This window comes from Dunckerocampus dactyliophorus, chromosome 18 (assembly GCF_027744805.1).
Source record: "Dunckerocampus dactyliophorus isolate RoL2022-P2 chromosome 18, RoL_Ddac_1.1, whole genome shotgun sequence".
Classification (NCBI taxonomy): domain Eukaryota; kingdom Metazoa; phylum Chordata; class Actinopteri; order Syngnathiformes; family Syngnathidae; genus Dunckerocampus; species Dunckerocampus dactyliophorus.
The window spans coordinates 7,720,484-7,737,550 of NC_072836.1; the positions used below are offsets into that span (position 1 = coordinate 7,720,484).

Genomic DNA, 17,067 nt, shown 5'->3' on the forward strand with positions numbered 1-17,067 from the left:
ACTGATGCTGCAAACTAGACCGGGAAGGTTTGAAATCTCACTGGTTCGCCTTTCTCTCCGACCGGCCCAACAGGGCCCACATTGCCGGGCCGCCCTGGCTGTCCGATGGCACCAGCTGGCCCATTGGGTCCCCTCTCGCCGGTGGCACCCTAGGAGTCAAAGAGGATGGTCACATAATTCATTTTTTGATTCTTCTTAACTAGAGATGCTTGATATTTTCTTTCTTACCAATATCTGACATACCGATATTGTCTAGCACTTCATTACCATTACATAAGAATCCAATTAAATAAGTCTGGAAACTATATAATTTCGAAAGTTGCACATTTCTATGTGGCACAAACATCCCTATAACAACAAAGTGCAAAGTATGAAACTCTGAACTAATATAAATTGGTGAAATTATACACCGGGCTCATTCAACACTGTTCTTATTTTGATTCAGGTACGTGAGATGTGTGTGACTCCAAGTGATTCTACCTGTTGTGTGATATTAGATTAGAAGTATCAAAGAAAGACACTTTACCCCGCACTAGCAGCTCTTTACAGTCATTTAATATTACATGTTTTCAATCCAAAGGTGCAACTGAGAAATAATTCCAGACCGTGGACATGCTGAGCTAGCAAGCTTGTTGCTGCGTGGAGCAGGACATCACTTGCACATGCCGATATCATTATCAACAGAAAAAACGATACAAATATGAACCGATATCTCATTTTTATGCTAATAGCGGCCGATAATATCGGACATCCCTAGCATTCTACATAATAGACACCCAAGTGTCTGAGGTGAGGACTTACAATGAGTCCTGCAACACCAGGTACACCCTCTCCTCCTTTTAAGCCTGCAGGACCCTGCGGAGACACAAACAACTGTGCAATCAAGCCATCTGATTTCCAGCATTGTGGCATCAAGACATTGCAACAGTTGTCATCAAATGCTGCACACTTTAGCAGAATTTCTTGCAGGCAAATTAGATTTTTCATTACCGTTGCACCAGGGATGCCTCTGCTTCCTCTAAATCCTTGGAGACCCGCTGGGCCACTCTTTCCTGGTGCTCCAGGTGGGCCTGGGTCTCCCTGGAAACCACATGAACACACATGATTAGAGCAAAAGCAAGTGGCCAGCAGCCACTTGGAAGTCATATGATGAAAGAATATTAATTTTTTTGGACTCCTATAGTGGAATTATTCCTTTATTCACTTTCAATTCCCAGATTAGAATGCTCACCCACAAGATAAACTGTGACACTATTCAGGCAGCACTGAGTATGTCCTTGGGTGTTCTTCTAAAAGACCAATGATGAAGTGATACCGCAAACTAATTATGATGAGAAACAACTCACCTTGGCCCCCTCCTTTCCAGCCGATCCAGGTAGTCCTTGCTCACCAGGCGGTCCTGGTGGACCTGGATGACCCCTGTCCCCAGTGGGTCCAGTTTCACCAGATTTTCCCTAAAGTTCAAGTACAATTTTACTGTTTCAAATAGTATTAGATGGTGAAAGTATGAGTCTAATCCTCTTACCTGTGGTCCAACAACACCTGCTGGGCCTGGAGGACCATTTTTGCCTTGGAAGCCCTAATAAGGAAGAACATGTAGGTAAATAAGTGAGTTAAAAAAGAAGAAGTAGGCACTCATAAAGATGGGGGTATTTATTTACTCAACTGATGAGAGTGCACTGTTGTGTTAGAAGTAAAGCGTTCATTAGCTTGGAGACCTATATTTGTACAATTGTATCGTTATCATATTTAATGTATGTTATTTTCACTTTTAAATAAATGATTGTAAAATTACTATAAATCAGAAAAAAATTTATAAAAATACCTAAAATAATACTTAAAATAATACTGTATTGTAATACAAAAATATATAATAAAAATATAAATAATTGAGTAAACTTAAAAGATAAAATACAAAAAATAATTAAAAAAATAAATATATATAATGCAAATTGTATTGTTGTATTCCACTTTTATTAATATGGCATTATATTGTCATTATTCACTCCTTATTATTATTATTTTCCCTCAGCGTTTATTTATTCATATGGATGACACACCCAGAGATTAACTAAGGCCTGGCAACTATTAGAGTGGAAGACATGCTGTATTTTAGTTAAAGATGTGAACTATGTTTTTTATTCTTTCAAATGCCACAAAATCAAAAAAGTCAAAAACTTTTTTCGTACTTACCGGCTCCCCTCTCTGGCCAGGATGACCCGGGAGTCCATCTTTACCAGGCGGACCCTGAAAATGTGTTTCTTTTGTTATTTTAAATAACTCAAAATGTATCAAATTAAGCATTAAGGGCTACTGTAAGTTCACTTACAGTTGGTCCTTTTGGTCCTGTTTCACCATGCCTTCCCTGTGGCCCTTGGGGACCCTAGAGCAATTAATAGAACACAATATCTATAGTATGACTCAAATTAATGATAGTGTTTAGCGGAGATTGTCCATTAAAAAAAATCACCATAGTATTTTGGCATTATCTGAATCAAGAGATTACCTGTTCCCCAGGGGACCCTTGAGGACCATCTTGTCCAGATGACCCCTAGTGAAACAAACAAATGAAGTAAATGTAACAAAAGCGTTCCATCTGACTGTATTCTTGCTCGCTTTAGGTTCACATTCATATAAACGCTATTCTCTATTTGTTTTAAATATGGAGTCTCAAACCACCTTATCTCCAGGCTTCCCAGTGGGACCTCTTGCTCCTCTTCCTCCCCTGGCTCCCTGGTGGGAAGAACATAAGCATAATTCACCTGAAGGTGGAAAATGACCACCGTGGCTGCCCTCCTATCACAGTTTAACTGTGTGTATCTAACAGTACCAATAAAAGTCATAATGTATATCAGCTTGGCACACACATCTCCACTCACATTAGGACCTCTTTGACCTCCAGATCCTGCCTGGCCAGCTGGACCCTGCATTTAGAAAAGATTGCAGGTTAATTATCAGTACATTTTTATGGCTCTCAATATTTAAAGCTACGGGATGTGGATTTCAGTGAGAGGGAGTTCTCACCCTTCGTCCTTTCTCTCCCGGGGCTCCTCCCATACCGAGGAAGCCAACTGATCCCTGGAGAGATGCAAAGAGGTTAATCAGCCTCGCTCCATCACCCACCGCCTCCAGCGTCTCATCAATGCATAATTAACCACTGTATCAAATTATAGCAAATCTAATTCATGAGACAACACAGCCTTTAAATACGCCATTCATCAGCACAGGATGAAATGCTGGCGCTAATGATCTGTTCATAAAAGAGCCAATCGATCATTATTCGAGTCGTAATCCAGTCGGAGACGCACCATTTGGAAAGACAACAAATGCTCAATTACCTTAGATCCTTGACGTCCCGGGTATCCAGGCAGTCCCGGGACTCCAAGGTGACCCTTCATCAGGATTGAATGAAAAAAATAATTAATATGTTTCCCTACTGCCTTTATAAGTACCAAATTTGAGGAAAAACTTATCATCTCCCTCACTTGTTTGCCCTACTTGCCAAGTGCAGAGTTACGGTGAGTTAGGGTGTATGTGTAAAAAGATAAAGTGCACAATAGCGCTTCTTTGGAGGCACACACAGTGTTGGAGGCAGACGTGGGCAAACAGCTATTAGCATTAAAGCAACAGATTATCAAAACAGAGCGTTTCCAGTAGAGCTTGCTAAAAACACTTTTAAACTGTGTAAATTTCAGCATCAAGGTTAACACACTTCCTATACACTATTGTGGGACCTCATATTTACAATAAAATGAGGCCTTTTACTATACCTTCTCACCAGCAATCCCAGCAGGTCCTGTATCTCCCATGGCTCCTTCTTGGCCCTTTAGCCCCTCTGGTCCATCCTCTCCACGAGCACCCGGAGCCCCACTATCACCCTGAAAGTGTACAGTGAGAAAGCGAGCATTTAATCTGCAGAGACAAATGACTTGACTTGTATGCAGGCACTCACCCTGTCTCCCTTGAGGCCCATGTCCCCTTTGAAGCCAGGGAAGCCATCTTCTCCCTAATGAGGGAGAGGAAAGAAAACTCTTAAATAAATGCCATGATTACGCTATTGTGATGTCAAAATCCTCTTTCTGCATAACTCACCTTCTCTCCTTTGCTGCCCTTTAAACCTCTAACACCATCTGCCCCCTTTAAAAAAGATTGAATAAGTCACTAATTTAAAGCATTGCCATTCTTTCCCACTGGTGGATGTGCAGCTGAACACAATGGGCACTTCATTGGGCACAACATAGTCATCTCACAAGAGCCAGTGCAAGATTGTAACATTTGCGTGTGGCCTTTTAAAGTAACAAACCACACTCAATTTTGGAAATTATGTTTATTATTATGTATGTGGTTTGAAGAGGTGTTTGCTGGTTAAATCTAAAAAAAAATGTTGCATGAGATGGACAAAATATACAAAATACATCTATTTTTGTACTAATATTATACTATACTAAACCACTGCAATCTTTATAACAAAGATATTAGAACATTTTAGATCATTATTTTATTATAATAAAACATAGTGAAATGTATGGATTTATGTATTAATGTTTACAATTAAAATAAGTATTATTTAATTATAGTAAAAATATATGTGTTTAACGGTATGTATTTATACAATATTAGAGAATTATTAGTTATTACATAATTTAAAAATACAAAATACCAATGGTGTGCATTTATGAATATTTACATTTAAAATAAATGTATTATATGAAGAATGTATTTGAAAAATGTAAGATAATGATTTTATTATTAAAAATATAAATGGAATATACGTATGTGTATATTAATATTTCAATTTAAAATACATATTACTATTTTATTATAATAAACATACAGTATATGTATTTTTGTATTTTAGTTTAAATACTTCATCATTCTACTCAATACTCAATACTAGTCAAACATAATACTCAATCATTTTATTTCAATAAAATAATACAAATATGTGTAATTTCAATACATATTAACTATGCGTTTATATTTTTATAGTGCAACATTTTTGCTACAAGGCTTATCTTCTTATTCAAAAGCCGTTTATTGGCTATGTTTAAAAGTTAAAGGCACAGCAGTACACACACATACACACGCTCACACGCACGCACACACACACACACACACACACACACACACCCACGCACACAATCTATCTAAATGTGCCATGTCTCCTGTCCATGCACTTTGCTGGCAGTCCCCTTGAGAAGCAAGGAGTTTCTGTCCATCTGTCACTTGTCACTTATAGGGACAAAAACAGCTTGTCCACCAAATTAAGAGCACAGTATGGAATAGTATGTGTAGAATGACTTATAGTGGATGTCTCACCTTGACTCCACGGGTCCCTGGGTACCCAATTGGCCCTTGGATGCCTAGTAACCCCTGCATGTAACATATTATACCATTTATATATTATGCTGTTGCAAGCACAACCAACACAGAAAGGCATTTAAATGAGCATATCACTGCTTTATATATAATCCTTCTTTTATATTTTACTGTCATATTATAGAGTGAACCAGGCTGTGACATGCAGTTACCCACTTGGATGCCTTTGTCTCCTGGAGGGCCCTCTCTTCCTGGGTGACCCTGCAGCAAGAGAATGGGTTAGCAGTAGCGCCATTGTAAATACACTGCCATTGCACTGCGGGATTTCTGATTTTTTCTGGCTGCAGCCAGGTAATATAAAAAGAGGACAGGGACAGTGAGGCTCCATTAAAACGTAATGCAAAAAAAAGCCAACTAAAAATCAAAACATGCAAGATGATAGTTGTAACTGTGGATTTTGCTGCAACTTTAGAGGCACATTTTCCTTCAAATTTCACTACATTTTACAGTACAGTACATTATTTTTGTATGTGGATTTAAACTACTTAAATAAACTTAAGTAAACTACTACCAAAGTATTTTATGGAATACGCAGCTTCATTTGCATTTATTGCTCTGTAAGTCCTTAATATATACAGTATGCATAGTAGTTACATACATGTACAGTACATACTGCATATACACAGCATGTATATACACTAGTACGTATATAATTCAGTATGTTTTTGTGTGTACTTACAGGGGGGCCATCGATGCCTGGTAGTCCTTGCATACCCTGCTTCCCATGGAGACCCTGTATTGCACAGAACAGCATATCATTTCAAACAAACATACTGTATGTGCTTTGTTGCTGCCCTTCAATCAAACACACTTTACAAAAAAAAAAGATGTTTTTGTCCCTCTATGTCCTGCTTCTGGATGCACAAAAGCCAAGGCCGTCCATAATGTCCGCTGTTATTTTTTAGGCATTGATTTGCTGTCTGCATCAATCCTGTCAGTGGTTAGCTGAGTTGTACCGTCCTTCACCGCCGCCGCCGCTGCCAGAGTTGCCCCTGAGCGTATGGCGATAGCGGGTGAAGAGGTCAAGGGTTTAATTCTGGAAATAAAAGTGAGAGACGTGCCACCCACCTTCTCTCCGGGGAGCCCAATGGGACCCTGGGGACCGGGCAATCCCTACAGCAGAACAAAAGCATCAATTGGGTTAAGTGTCACAAGACTTTTGAAAAGTAGTATATTTTGTTTTCTGCCTCAATGTTGGTGTAAGCTGTTTTTTATGACCCTTATGACACAGGAAGTAGACCAAATCGCTCTTACTTTGAAGTCCGGAAGTGTGTTGTGTGGTTTGAGAAAGTCCCAAGACTGTTGCTAAACTTGCCTAGCCGTAACTCCCATCCTTTATTTACACCAAACTTCTACATCAGCTAGCTTCAAAATCAGTCCAAGGGTCATCTTGGAAGCAGCATCACCAGTTTATTCTTCTTCACCACGATGCATGTGTCCCAAGTTTCACGGTTTTACAGCACAACAACATTTTCCCACAACACTCCACTTACAGCGGTCGAAACTTGTAACCCGTCCGGGTCAGAACATGATGACTACCGGTTACCCCTTTGCTTTATGTACATGAGCAAGTCATACCCACAGGACTTACAAACACATATTTGGCTCCTACACTTGTTGTTTAAATACATGTAATTCTATATAATTATATTAAACTATATTAATTATTCATTAATTCATTTTCTATGTCGCTTGTTCTCATTAGGGTCACGGGGGTATGCTGGAGGCTATCCCAGCTAACTTCAGGCAAGAGGCAGGGTACACCCTGGACTGGTCACCAGCCAATCACGGGGCACATATAGACAAAATTCACACTCTCATTCATACCTATGAACAATTTAGAGTCGCCAATTAACCTAAAATGCATCTTTTAGGGCCGTGGGAGGAAAACGGACTACCTGGAGTAAACCCATGTACAAGAGGAGAACATGCAAACTCCACACAGAGATGCCCAACGGAGATTCAAACCCAGGTCTTCCATATCTCCTGACTTTGTATTTTTACAAATGTATCTTTTGTGTGTCCATGTCTGTATCACTAGAGTAGATGAACCGAAAGCTTGTTTACTGAGGGCATTTTATTAAAAACATGGTACTAACACATGGATATTGTCTAAGTTTTGGTCCAAATCCACCCATCCATAGATAATCCATTATGATAAAGTCATTAGAAAAAATCTACAGCATCACAAAACACAGTAACTAAATATAAAAAAATAAACAAAAATATACTATATGTATATATATACAATTGAATTTTATATTTAAAACAGGGTTAGTACCTGTGGTCCTGGATTTCCCTGCTGTCCCGGAGGTCCTGTTTCTCCTGGTGGACCCTATAAGCAAGCAACATCATCTCCATTAACAGTGCACATCATCATATCAAAAGTACTGCAATCCACATAGCACACATTGTTGGTATCGGTAACTCTTTCAGTACTCAATAGAGTTATCTGTGTTATGCTAATGCAAAACATTCAAAATGTAATTATGAAGCAAGACTGACCAGGTTCCCCTTTGACCCTTGCACTCCGTCCATTCCACTGATTCCCTGACAAGATACATAAAAGGTGTAATTAGAATGTTCATTTTGATCTTGTAATCCAGGCCATGTGGATTTACCGGTTGGCCAGGTGGTCCCGGTGGCCCCCTCGGGCCGACAAGACCCCGAGGACCCTGTAGACAAAGCACAAAACTGTATTATCATGCGTGATTATGATGTCGAAGTGGAATACTACATTGTGGATTAGAACTAAGAGGGGGACTAAACATTTATGCTGACGAGTGTGTTTGTGTAGTGTATTTGGCAGGGAAAAAAAAAAAAACACCCCCCACATCCTCTTTGTAGGCTGGCCAAGCCACCTGTTCCAAAGCCACATCTGTGATCTCCTGGGAAGTGATTGATATGGAAATAGAATCATTCCAGCCATGATTTTTATCTCTTCCTTTCTCCTCTCACACTATCAGTGCAAACCCAATTTCTGCCTCCCATTTGTCTCTCACTCTCTCCGTTTTTTCTCCTCTAATAAACAGCCTGGTCTCTTTTTGTGCTTTTATTCACATTGTCAAGTATGCTCTGCTAGTATGGTTCGTTTAGTCAAGTGTAAATTGAATCATCCGAACACTGGTGTGCATCTAAGTGGACAAGACTGCTTGAGAGATGTGTTTTGGTCCGCTTGCAGGTGTGGTTCATTTCACTTGAGTTCAAATGTGAACGCTACACGGAGCAAAGACACAGACCAGTGTTAAAAGGCTCATTCACGCTTAGAGTCTGACACTCTGGTCCGCACCAAAAATGTAAAAAATATACTTGGTGGTCACTTTAGTGCAGTCAGCTTAGCGTTTGTAACAGTGGTCATCCGCGCAGTCCAGCCTTGCACACGGCAGTCGGACTGGCGACCACACATCCCCGCCAAATGACAGTTAAGTCGAACAGCACCAGCCAATGAGCTAAAAGCCCAGGGCCGTCGACTCACTGTTCAGTACAGCTCTTAAGGTGTCATTGAGTGAGGTTTACACAATGTACTACCACCCAGCCACGCTAGCTGGTTATGTTACACGTTCATACTTGGATTTTTGTCAGCGGACCAAATAAAGCTCAGTTACGCAGATGCATAGTCACTCCTCACTCCTCGATTGAACGTCATATGTGACATTTTTTGCATTTTTTGCAAATGCACCCAAAACAGCATGGCATCTTCTGGGTCACATAAACTTGTAGGACTTTCCTTTATATGGCAGTTTTTTTTATGAGCTGACATTTTACCAGCTGAGATGTAACAAAGAGGATATCAATTCTCTAAACACGTCAAAAAGGTTCCCGGAGATGAGACAGAGTTCTGACGACTTCACCAAAGTGCAATGAGCAACACGACCCCTCTGGTGAAACGTTATGTTCTGGGACGACCTGCGAATGGCGAAAAACTAAGAGTAGTGTGTATTTTTGACACACGACACCTTCCCCTCCAATTATTATTATTATTATTATTACTAGATTAGATTCAATTCTAGAACCCTCCCACTCACTTGCACACAATACAGATATAAGCCCTAAATATGCCTCACATACTTATCATTTGCATTTAAAGTATAAAAGGTATAGGTACTCACCACTAATGAATGATAATTGACCTCGCTCCAAGGTTAGGCTGGATTAACTGTCAAAAACTTTTGTGTCTCACAGAGCACACAACTATGGTGCATGCAAGTATTGCCGAAGTGCGGAATCTTGCTTGACGAAGTGAAGAATAAAGACAAAAATATGTAAAAATTGTTGGCTTTCTAACAGTGGTATGTGTATGGTGTTCATGGTGGAACTGTGGTGAATGAGATGTGTTTTCTGCTGAAAAAATGGCCTATTTATACAAAAGAATATTTTTTGACCTAAAATTCGCAAAGTTGCAGGGTTGTGAATGCTGAACCGCAAATGTGCAGGGATTCACTGTATGTAAGAGAAAATGTGTTGGAGTGCTCGTATATTTTAGAAGCTTTTGGGGAAATCCCAGCTGGTAAAAGAGTGGAATATAAAAACAACAACATACACGCATATAAAAGCATGTATTCAACGCGGCAGATGGCGTTTTGGTGTAGAATATTTGAGTTATGTCATGTAATTTGTCACATTAAAGTCCTTAATTTATGGACATGTTCTTTCCTGCGCAGCCTTTGGTCCCATGACAAAAATACCAGTGTGAACGTTAAGTGAACCGCTCCAGGCATCTTTTTTTTTTAATTTTTGGTCTGCAGCCTAACACACAGCTCTCTGAGCAAGCGTGTCTTATGGCATTTTATTCCCCTCCTTCCTTCCTGAGTAGGGTGATGCATTTGGAGGGACAGCAGCCTGCTGAGCCCAAAGCTCCTAGTGGGAGGAAGAAAGAGTGTTAGTCGATAGGCTGGTGTGCTATGCTGCAGAGATGCACAAGAGAAATGACGGGCTCACCAGCCGTGCTCTTAAAAGATCTCAGTCGCCCGTGTCACGTCGCTTCAAGAGGCACTTTGTAGCATTGATAACGTTTGACTGTACAATATCTGTCCATTTGCGTCTACTGCCTAAGCTGCATTTCATTTTAATTTGCAAAAATGCATTCATGCTTATGTAAGCTATGGTGTAGTTATTAGTACTGAATTCCATGGTTGTGGCTGTTTTGTTGGTTTGTGGGCTGTGCATCCTACTCTAAATGTTTTCATACATTTGTTTACTTTGATGGTATTTATATGGTATTTGTTTTGAGGATGTTCTCATTACGTTCTGACCAAGTAAACCCATAGTGCATCAGAAGAGCAGCTGATCCAAAAAATGAATAAAAAAAAATATAGAGAATTTAATTTGATGTAATTTGATGTGAATGTAATTTAATTTAATATGATTTAATGGGCCGCGACCCTATTGAGGATAAGCGGCAAAGAAAACGGATGGATGGATGGATGAATTAATGCGTACATATGGAAAATAGTATAATACAATAACTAGAACTAGAAGAACTAGAAGAGGCAGCTGGAGACCAGGAAGTCTGGACTTCCCTACTGAGACTGCTGCACCCGCAACCCGGACCCAGATAAGCGGATGCAAATGGATCGATGGGTGGATCGATGGACAACGTTTTTTTTAAATAAAGAATTTACATTATTGGAAAGTGCCCAACTTTAAGTATTTCCAACATTCTACAAGCTAAACTTCCTCTTTTACAAATATTACAAATACTAAAAGTATTACAAATATCTCATTGATGACCTTGTTTGGATTAAGTGTTACCTCCCAAAATTTCACATTTTAAAAACGAGTGTTTTTCTACTCACGGGTTCACCAGGTTGTCCTCTTGGTCCGACAGGTCCGTCCGATCCCTAAAAAATACAAAGAAGGCAACAGATTTTCAACGTGATTCACATGGAGCTCACTAAATCAACTTGAGTGGTGAATGAATTCATGTCCTCACTGTTATAGTGTGTGAAAAAAGCTCATTTAAATGAGTCACACTCTCACTGATAAGACTCTTGTACATCCATAAGTATCTTAAAGACTAATAGACCGCTCTCTTTGACTTTTACCAACGTCTGCATCAATTGATCTTGAAAGAAGCTCAGTCGTGTCTTTTTGGGGGGGAAAAAAACAGCTCACAGTGAATGAACTCCAGTGTGGTAAAATTGGATTTGTTACTTAAATTCCGAGCAGCCTGCTTTGGACTGCAGCTTTTATTCAGCATGTAGTGTTGATCCATTTATCTGGCTATGAAATCTCTTTTAACCTTGCAAAAGAAAAGCAAAACAAACAAAAGCTGCATGATGTATTTTCTCTCTGCCAGTTGCCAGTAGATTATGAAAAATAGTCCTGCACTCACCTTTTCTCCTGGCTCTCCGACAGGCCCATGTGGGCCAGGCTTTCCTCTGTCCCCCTGTGAAAGTATAAACACATTAGCTTAGGTTTATTTAAAGGTCCCCTATTATGCAAAAGTGACTTTTCATGATGTTCTAACAGTAATATGTGTCCCTAGAGCTTGTTTATGAGCACATATGTGAGACAATCATTTCCCTCAATTGTGTGGGGCTCAAACTGGGTTTTCGAAAACCCGCCTTCCTCGTGGACGTGATATTTCTCTGACTCTCGCCTAGCTAGATTAGACCACCCCATGTATACGCCCACCACTTCACGGATGAGTTTTGTTAAAAAAAAAAAAGCGGGCTTTGCTACACATCTTCAAATCATTCCTGGTGCTCTACCAACTATCCCTCAGTCAGCTACTGACGTGGGTAGATTATGTCTAATTTGCATAATTGACCATGACACAAAACTCTGGCCAGAGTGGAGATTTCCAAAAGCTCTCACTCAGTGTTGGTGCGGATGTAAAAGTTTTCGGTTTGTGTCATAAGAAATGTGCAATATTATCTCGTGTTTTTAAACCTTATTTAACAACAGTACATGAAGTTATTGACTTATGGGTGTATGTGTCACACGTGCGTGCGCCTTATAGAATGCATGGGCGATTAAAAAAATATTCATGTTGTTTCCTGGGCTCCATGTAGGCTGATTTTAAAGATAATGTAGAAACTATTGTCCCTCTAAAATCTAAATAAATTGATGAACTGATGCGTTATAACGCGTGACCAAGCCAGCTGTGGTATGTGCTTATGAGGTGTGTTAAGAAGCAGAGTTATGATTCCGTGTACTATATGGAGTTATGACAAACTACACACTGTCCCATTATAGCATCTTTGTGAGCAACGACAAATCTAAAAAAAAATAAATAAAAAAAGGCAAATTTATATGTGGTGTTCCAAATATATTCATGGGGGGCCACCACAAATAAATTAATGTATGGTAAACACTGGCAGCGACACCTAGCATTAAAGCCACAGATACACAAAACAAAGTGTTCCCAGTAGCACTTTGAAAGCACTTTTATTCCAGCATCAAAGCTACATTTGGCCAGCACATTTCCAATACACTATTGTGGCACCTCTGATAATTATTTCAAATCGGTGAGTACTACTATAACACAGGACCTTTGAAATCTACTCCAATGGGAACAGTGCTTTGAACAGATGCTACCCCTCTTGTACACTGTTATCATAGAATCACGGAAATGATGCAAATATGCAAATATGCAAATGCGCATTATGGATGAGGCATTCAAGCACGGAGGTGTCGCTTGTGGCTAAAACTCACTTTATGTCCTTTGTTTCCTGGCAGTCCAGGCAGGCCGTCGAAACCTCGGTCACCCTGTCAGGTAATAAAGAATGCATTTGGAGATGGGTCAACATTTGCACAAAGTGATCAGTCAGTCGTTGGGCGAGACCTCTTCATTCCACCTGAATCTTAATGCTTCATTGTAGCGAGACACTGTGGACACTTGGGGAAGTCACTTTCTCTTCCCTTTTCTGAACCTAATCCCATGAAGCACCACCTTCGAGATGAACTAGAATCTTGTTAGTGAGCTAGCACGCCCTCTCTGAAGCACAACAGTGACTTTTGACCTCCCAATAAGATAATATTTCACACAAAAACACTCCAGAATTTTGTAGAACGTCTTCCCAGAAGATTGGAAGCTCTTACAGCTGCAACTGTTTGTAAAATACGCCTGTAAAGTCACACAAAAGTTCAGAGTTTAAATCGGTGAGAAAATCAAAGGATTAACATTTTCCTTTTGCATTTTGCTGCTTTTTGATTACGCTTATTCCAAAAGAGGGGCGGTCAGTATTCACGATGTGTTGATTGCAAATGAAGATTAGAGATGGCTCTTTGAAGTGAGCAAGCTTTTTTCTGTTAAAACCACAAAATGTGTGGTGCCATACGGTCAATACTAAGCAGAAGGGGGAGGGAGCGAAGCGTTACACACACAAGCAAGCTGGAAAGATGAGGAAATCGAGCAGCAGGAAACAAAAGCTGAGGTCCTTTGTGTTTCGGCTTGCCAATCTTCACTAATGACTAGCAAATACTGTTACCTGGATGCTGCTTTTTCTTTTAGTTTTGCACATTTTAATTTATTTTTTGTTTTGTGTAATGTATCGTTGATGTGTTGTTTGACTGTAAATAGTTGAAAATTTACAAACAATACACACAATCGGAAATGGACCTTTTTGTTTAATTGAGATGGGTCTTTGATCATTTGTTTTCATAGCAATCTGTTCCATATTGAGCACAAAAATAAATTTAAAAAAATAAATTTTAGACGTATTTTGTTTAAAAAAAAAGCAATAAAAAAATCTGAGGAGTCGTTTGGGAGCCGAAAGAGACAGCTCTTTTTATGGAGCGGAGCAAAAAGAACCGGTTCCCTTAAAAAAAGCTGAACTTCCCTTCACTTGGCAGTATTTGCAAGGGATGTTATTCACTAATCACGTGCAGTTGGCCGACTCGCGATCAGAGCGGTAGACTATGTTATGTTTCATAGCGGTTAACTTCTACTTACACTTGTGTGACATTTAAGAATATTCAAAAATGAGATGCATCTGTGACGTGTTTGACTCATGTTTGCATCACACCGTCGTCATTGGTTATCAAAACCTGAGTAGTTTATTGCTTTTACTTTTTAATGTTAAGTGGTTAACTTATTTTGACACTTGTATGACATTTAACAATTTTAAAATCCATCTTAAAACATTGCTTGAACAGATAGCTTGACCTTAGAATGTGCTATTTCTATAATCTGTTGGAAAAACAGTTTTTAAATAATTGTTTAGTAAGCAATTACTGTATGCTGGACCCTGTAGTTTGCACTGTAATGGGCTCCACACACGGGAGGCGACAAACAACTGCGATTGTCGAAACTCATCGCCAACGCGTAGCAAACCTTGCACACGGGAGACGACGCTACACCAGTGAGCGATGCGTTTACATCCAGAGCGAATTGTACGAGTCTCCCAAGGTTTTGATTGGCTGTCAGAAGTGGAGTAGTGATATGTCGGTCACGAACAAATCGGCTCTAAGAGCCGACTCTTGGAGATGAATGACAGGATATTATGTATTTTTTACATTAGTAATTACAATACACATAATTTGATAATAAATTTATAACAACAAAAACATCTGAGGAGCCACTTGGGAGCCAAAAGAACAGGCTCTCTAAAAATAGCAGAAATTTCCATCACTAATGTGGAGGGAATTTAGGGGTATCAAAGTAATTCAGAGGAGGAAAAGCAGCCAGTGTTGATCAAGTGCTCTTGCTAGTCCCGGATCTTGCTCGTATTGAAGATACACTTACATAAATAAATACATAAATTCATGTAAACATACCTGATACGTTGACTCTGGCGTCAACGAGTTCCCATGCCACTGCTCTTTTCTTTATATCTCTATATTCTTTTTTAGAAATGTCAAACGACTTTTTCGTCCATGTTTACCTGCAAGAGCGTACTGATTAGCATCCTGTCCGCTCATTGAAACTCCTGCTGATTGGTCCACATCTGGGCGACAGCGATGAAAAGTTGAACATTTTTCAACTTTCTGGGATCAGCATGTGCACAATGACTTGCACAAGCACAAACTTTCACACGCACGAATTTCGCGTGTCGCTTGGCTGGACGGGGACTCGCAATAATCGCCCTATCGCGCAGTTTCCATTGAAAATGAATGGAGTAGAGGCGACGTTCCGTGTGTGGCGGCCACAATACTCACAGCACTGTGATACCTCACCTTAACGCCTGTTTCACCTGGAGCTCCACGTCCGCCATCTGTTCCAGCACGCCCCTATAACAAGAATCAAACTATTGTAATGTAACAATGAGTACACCAGAGTAGGCTTTTGATCAAGGCTAGTACAACATGCTCACCCTCTTTCCTGGCTTTCCATTGCTCCCTTGAGGTCCTGGCAACCCTTGAGGCCCCTGCATTAAGTAGACAAACAAGCAAAAAAAGCAAGAGGATGAAGGGAAATCAATATGGTGACAATGATAGAGAGTGGCACATGGAACTAGCAGATAAACATATCTGTTCTTACCGGAGGGCCAGGGTCTCCTATGTCTCCTTTGTGGCCGACAAGGCCTGGACTACCCTGACAAATAAATGTTGTTGTTGTTTTTGTCGACACATGGAGCTAAAAGGTAGCAATAATCCTTTTTAAAATTGGTCAAGGTCACAGGTGTGGCTTACCAGCGGACCTGGTCGCCCTGTAAGACCCGCCGGACCGGGAGGTCCCTTCATTGACAGCTGGAAAAAAAGTACAATGAGTGCACTGAAATTTAGGGAGAACACATGTACTCCATTGGACCTATTCTGATCAATCCTGTCATATTCAGGATCTATGAGTATACAGGTATATAGTAGCTTCCCAAAAAACGCAGACTGCTCCTGTCATAAAGAAGATCTTTGACTAGCGGTTTTGCAGTAGATCCAGAGCACTTCTGCCATAGAAGACTTTTGAACAGATCCAAAACCAGCAGGGCGATCCTGTCATAAAGGATCTTTGACAAGCATTTTTGCAGTAGGGACTTAAAAACCGCATCACATTCCTGTCATACAGCAAATCTTTGGCTCGTGTTTTTGCAGTAGGTCCTGACAAACAGCAGCAACCCCTTGTCATATGGAGGATCTTTGACGAGCTTTTTTTCAGCAGTGTCCTTAAAAACCACATAACATTCCTGTCGTGTAGAGGATCTTTGACTAGTGTTTTTTCAGTAGGTCCTAAAAACAACAGCAAATTCTTGTTCATTTTTTAAGTAGATCCTGATAAACAGCAGAGCACTCCTGTCATATAGAAGATTGTACTTGCGTGATATTTTTGCATGAGAAACTCCCGTATTTTGCCCTTCTTCCCTGGCGTCTGCCTCTTATTTTTTAATCTCCATGAAAAAAAAAATTCTCTCCAGTCTGCTTGGCCAACACTCTGAAACACTGACAACTTCGGCATAAGGCACATACTGCAGCAGGTAAAAAAATCAGGGCTTCAAAATAAAAGTTACTTACATAAGTATATAAGTGATATAAGTTACTTATTTTCCCCTATTTTCTCATGTCATCTCCATCTCCAGTATTTTCAAATAAAAATGTTGTAGAGGATCCCTGGAACAATGTATTTGAATAGCCATGTTCTAGAGTTAAAGAGGCACCTGGGCTTGTTGCAAGATGGCTTGTGCTTGTGCCTCCTGGGGGGACACTACGGGTCCCTTTTGGGAATCACCTCCATACTGGAACTGAAAGCAAGAATAAAGCAGTCAAAGGTGTTTCCAACAAGTGAATGAAACTCGGTTAAACAGCCCCCCC

At 40.1% G+C, this 17,067-nt stretch overlaps 1 protein-coding gene across 3 annotated transcripts in view; it reads right to left on the reverse strand.

The window, feature by feature from the left end:
* The window catches only part of col5a3a (collagen, type V, alpha 3a), a 71,956-nt gene that overhangs the window by 16,940 nt on the left and 37,949 nt on the right, over window positions 1-17,067 (reverse strand). For all 3 annotated transcript variants that reach the window (XM_054760119.1, XM_054760120.1, XM_054760118.1), the window contains 30 exons: window positions 16,914-16,997; window positions 15,958-16,014; window positions 15,806-15,859; window positions 15,639-15,692; window positions 15,502-15,555; window positions 13,039-13,092; window positions 11,714-11,767; window positions 11,175-11,219; window positions 8,001-8,054; window positions 7,885-7,929; window positions 7,661-7,714; window positions 6,448-6,492; window positions 6,059-6,112; window positions 5,536-5,580; window positions 5,320-5,373; window positions 4,093-4,137; window positions 3,953-4,006; window positions 3,771-3,878; window positions 3,339-3,392; window positions 3,025-3,078; window positions 2,880-2,924; window positions 2,680-2,733; window positions 2,507-2,551; window positions 2,330-2,383; window positions 2,194-2,247; window positions 1,526-1,579; window positions 1,347-1,454; window positions 991-1,080; window positions 802-855; window positions 42-149 (listed from right to left, as the gene is read on the reverse strand). In XM_054760119.1, the coding sequence (XP_054616094.1) occupies window positions 42-149; window positions 802-855; window positions 991-1,080; window positions 1,347-1,454; window positions 1,526-1,579; window positions 2,194-2,247; window positions 2,330-2,383; window positions 2,507-2,551; window positions 2,680-2,733; window positions 2,880-2,924; window positions 3,025-3,078; window positions 3,339-3,392; window positions 3,771-3,878; window positions 3,953-4,006; window positions 4,093-4,137; window positions 5,320-5,373; window positions 5,536-5,580; window positions 6,059-6,112; window positions 6,448-6,492; window positions 7,661-7,714; window positions 7,885-7,929; window positions 8,001-8,054; window positions 11,175-11,219; window positions 11,714-11,767; window positions 13,039-13,092; window positions 15,502-15,555; window positions 15,639-15,692; window positions 15,806-15,859; window positions 15,958-16,014; window positions 16,914-16,997 (1,788 nt within the window). The remainder of the gene's footprint in view (window positions 1-41; window positions 150-801; window positions 856-990; window positions 1,081-1,346; window positions 1,455-1,525; window positions 1,580-2,193; window positions 2,248-2,329; window positions 2,384-2,506; window positions 2,552-2,679; window positions 2,734-2,879; window positions 2,925-3,024; window positions 3,079-3,338; window positions 3,393-3,770; window positions 3,879-3,952; window positions 4,007-4,092; window positions 4,138-5,319; window positions 5,374-5,535; window positions 5,581-6,058; window positions 6,113-6,447; window positions 6,493-7,660; window positions 7,715-7,884; window positions 7,930-8,000; window positions 8,055-11,174; window positions 11,220-11,713; window positions 11,768-13,038; window positions 13,093-15,501; window positions 15,556-15,638; window positions 15,693-15,805; window positions 15,860-15,957; window positions 16,015-16,913; window positions 16,998-17,067) is intronic.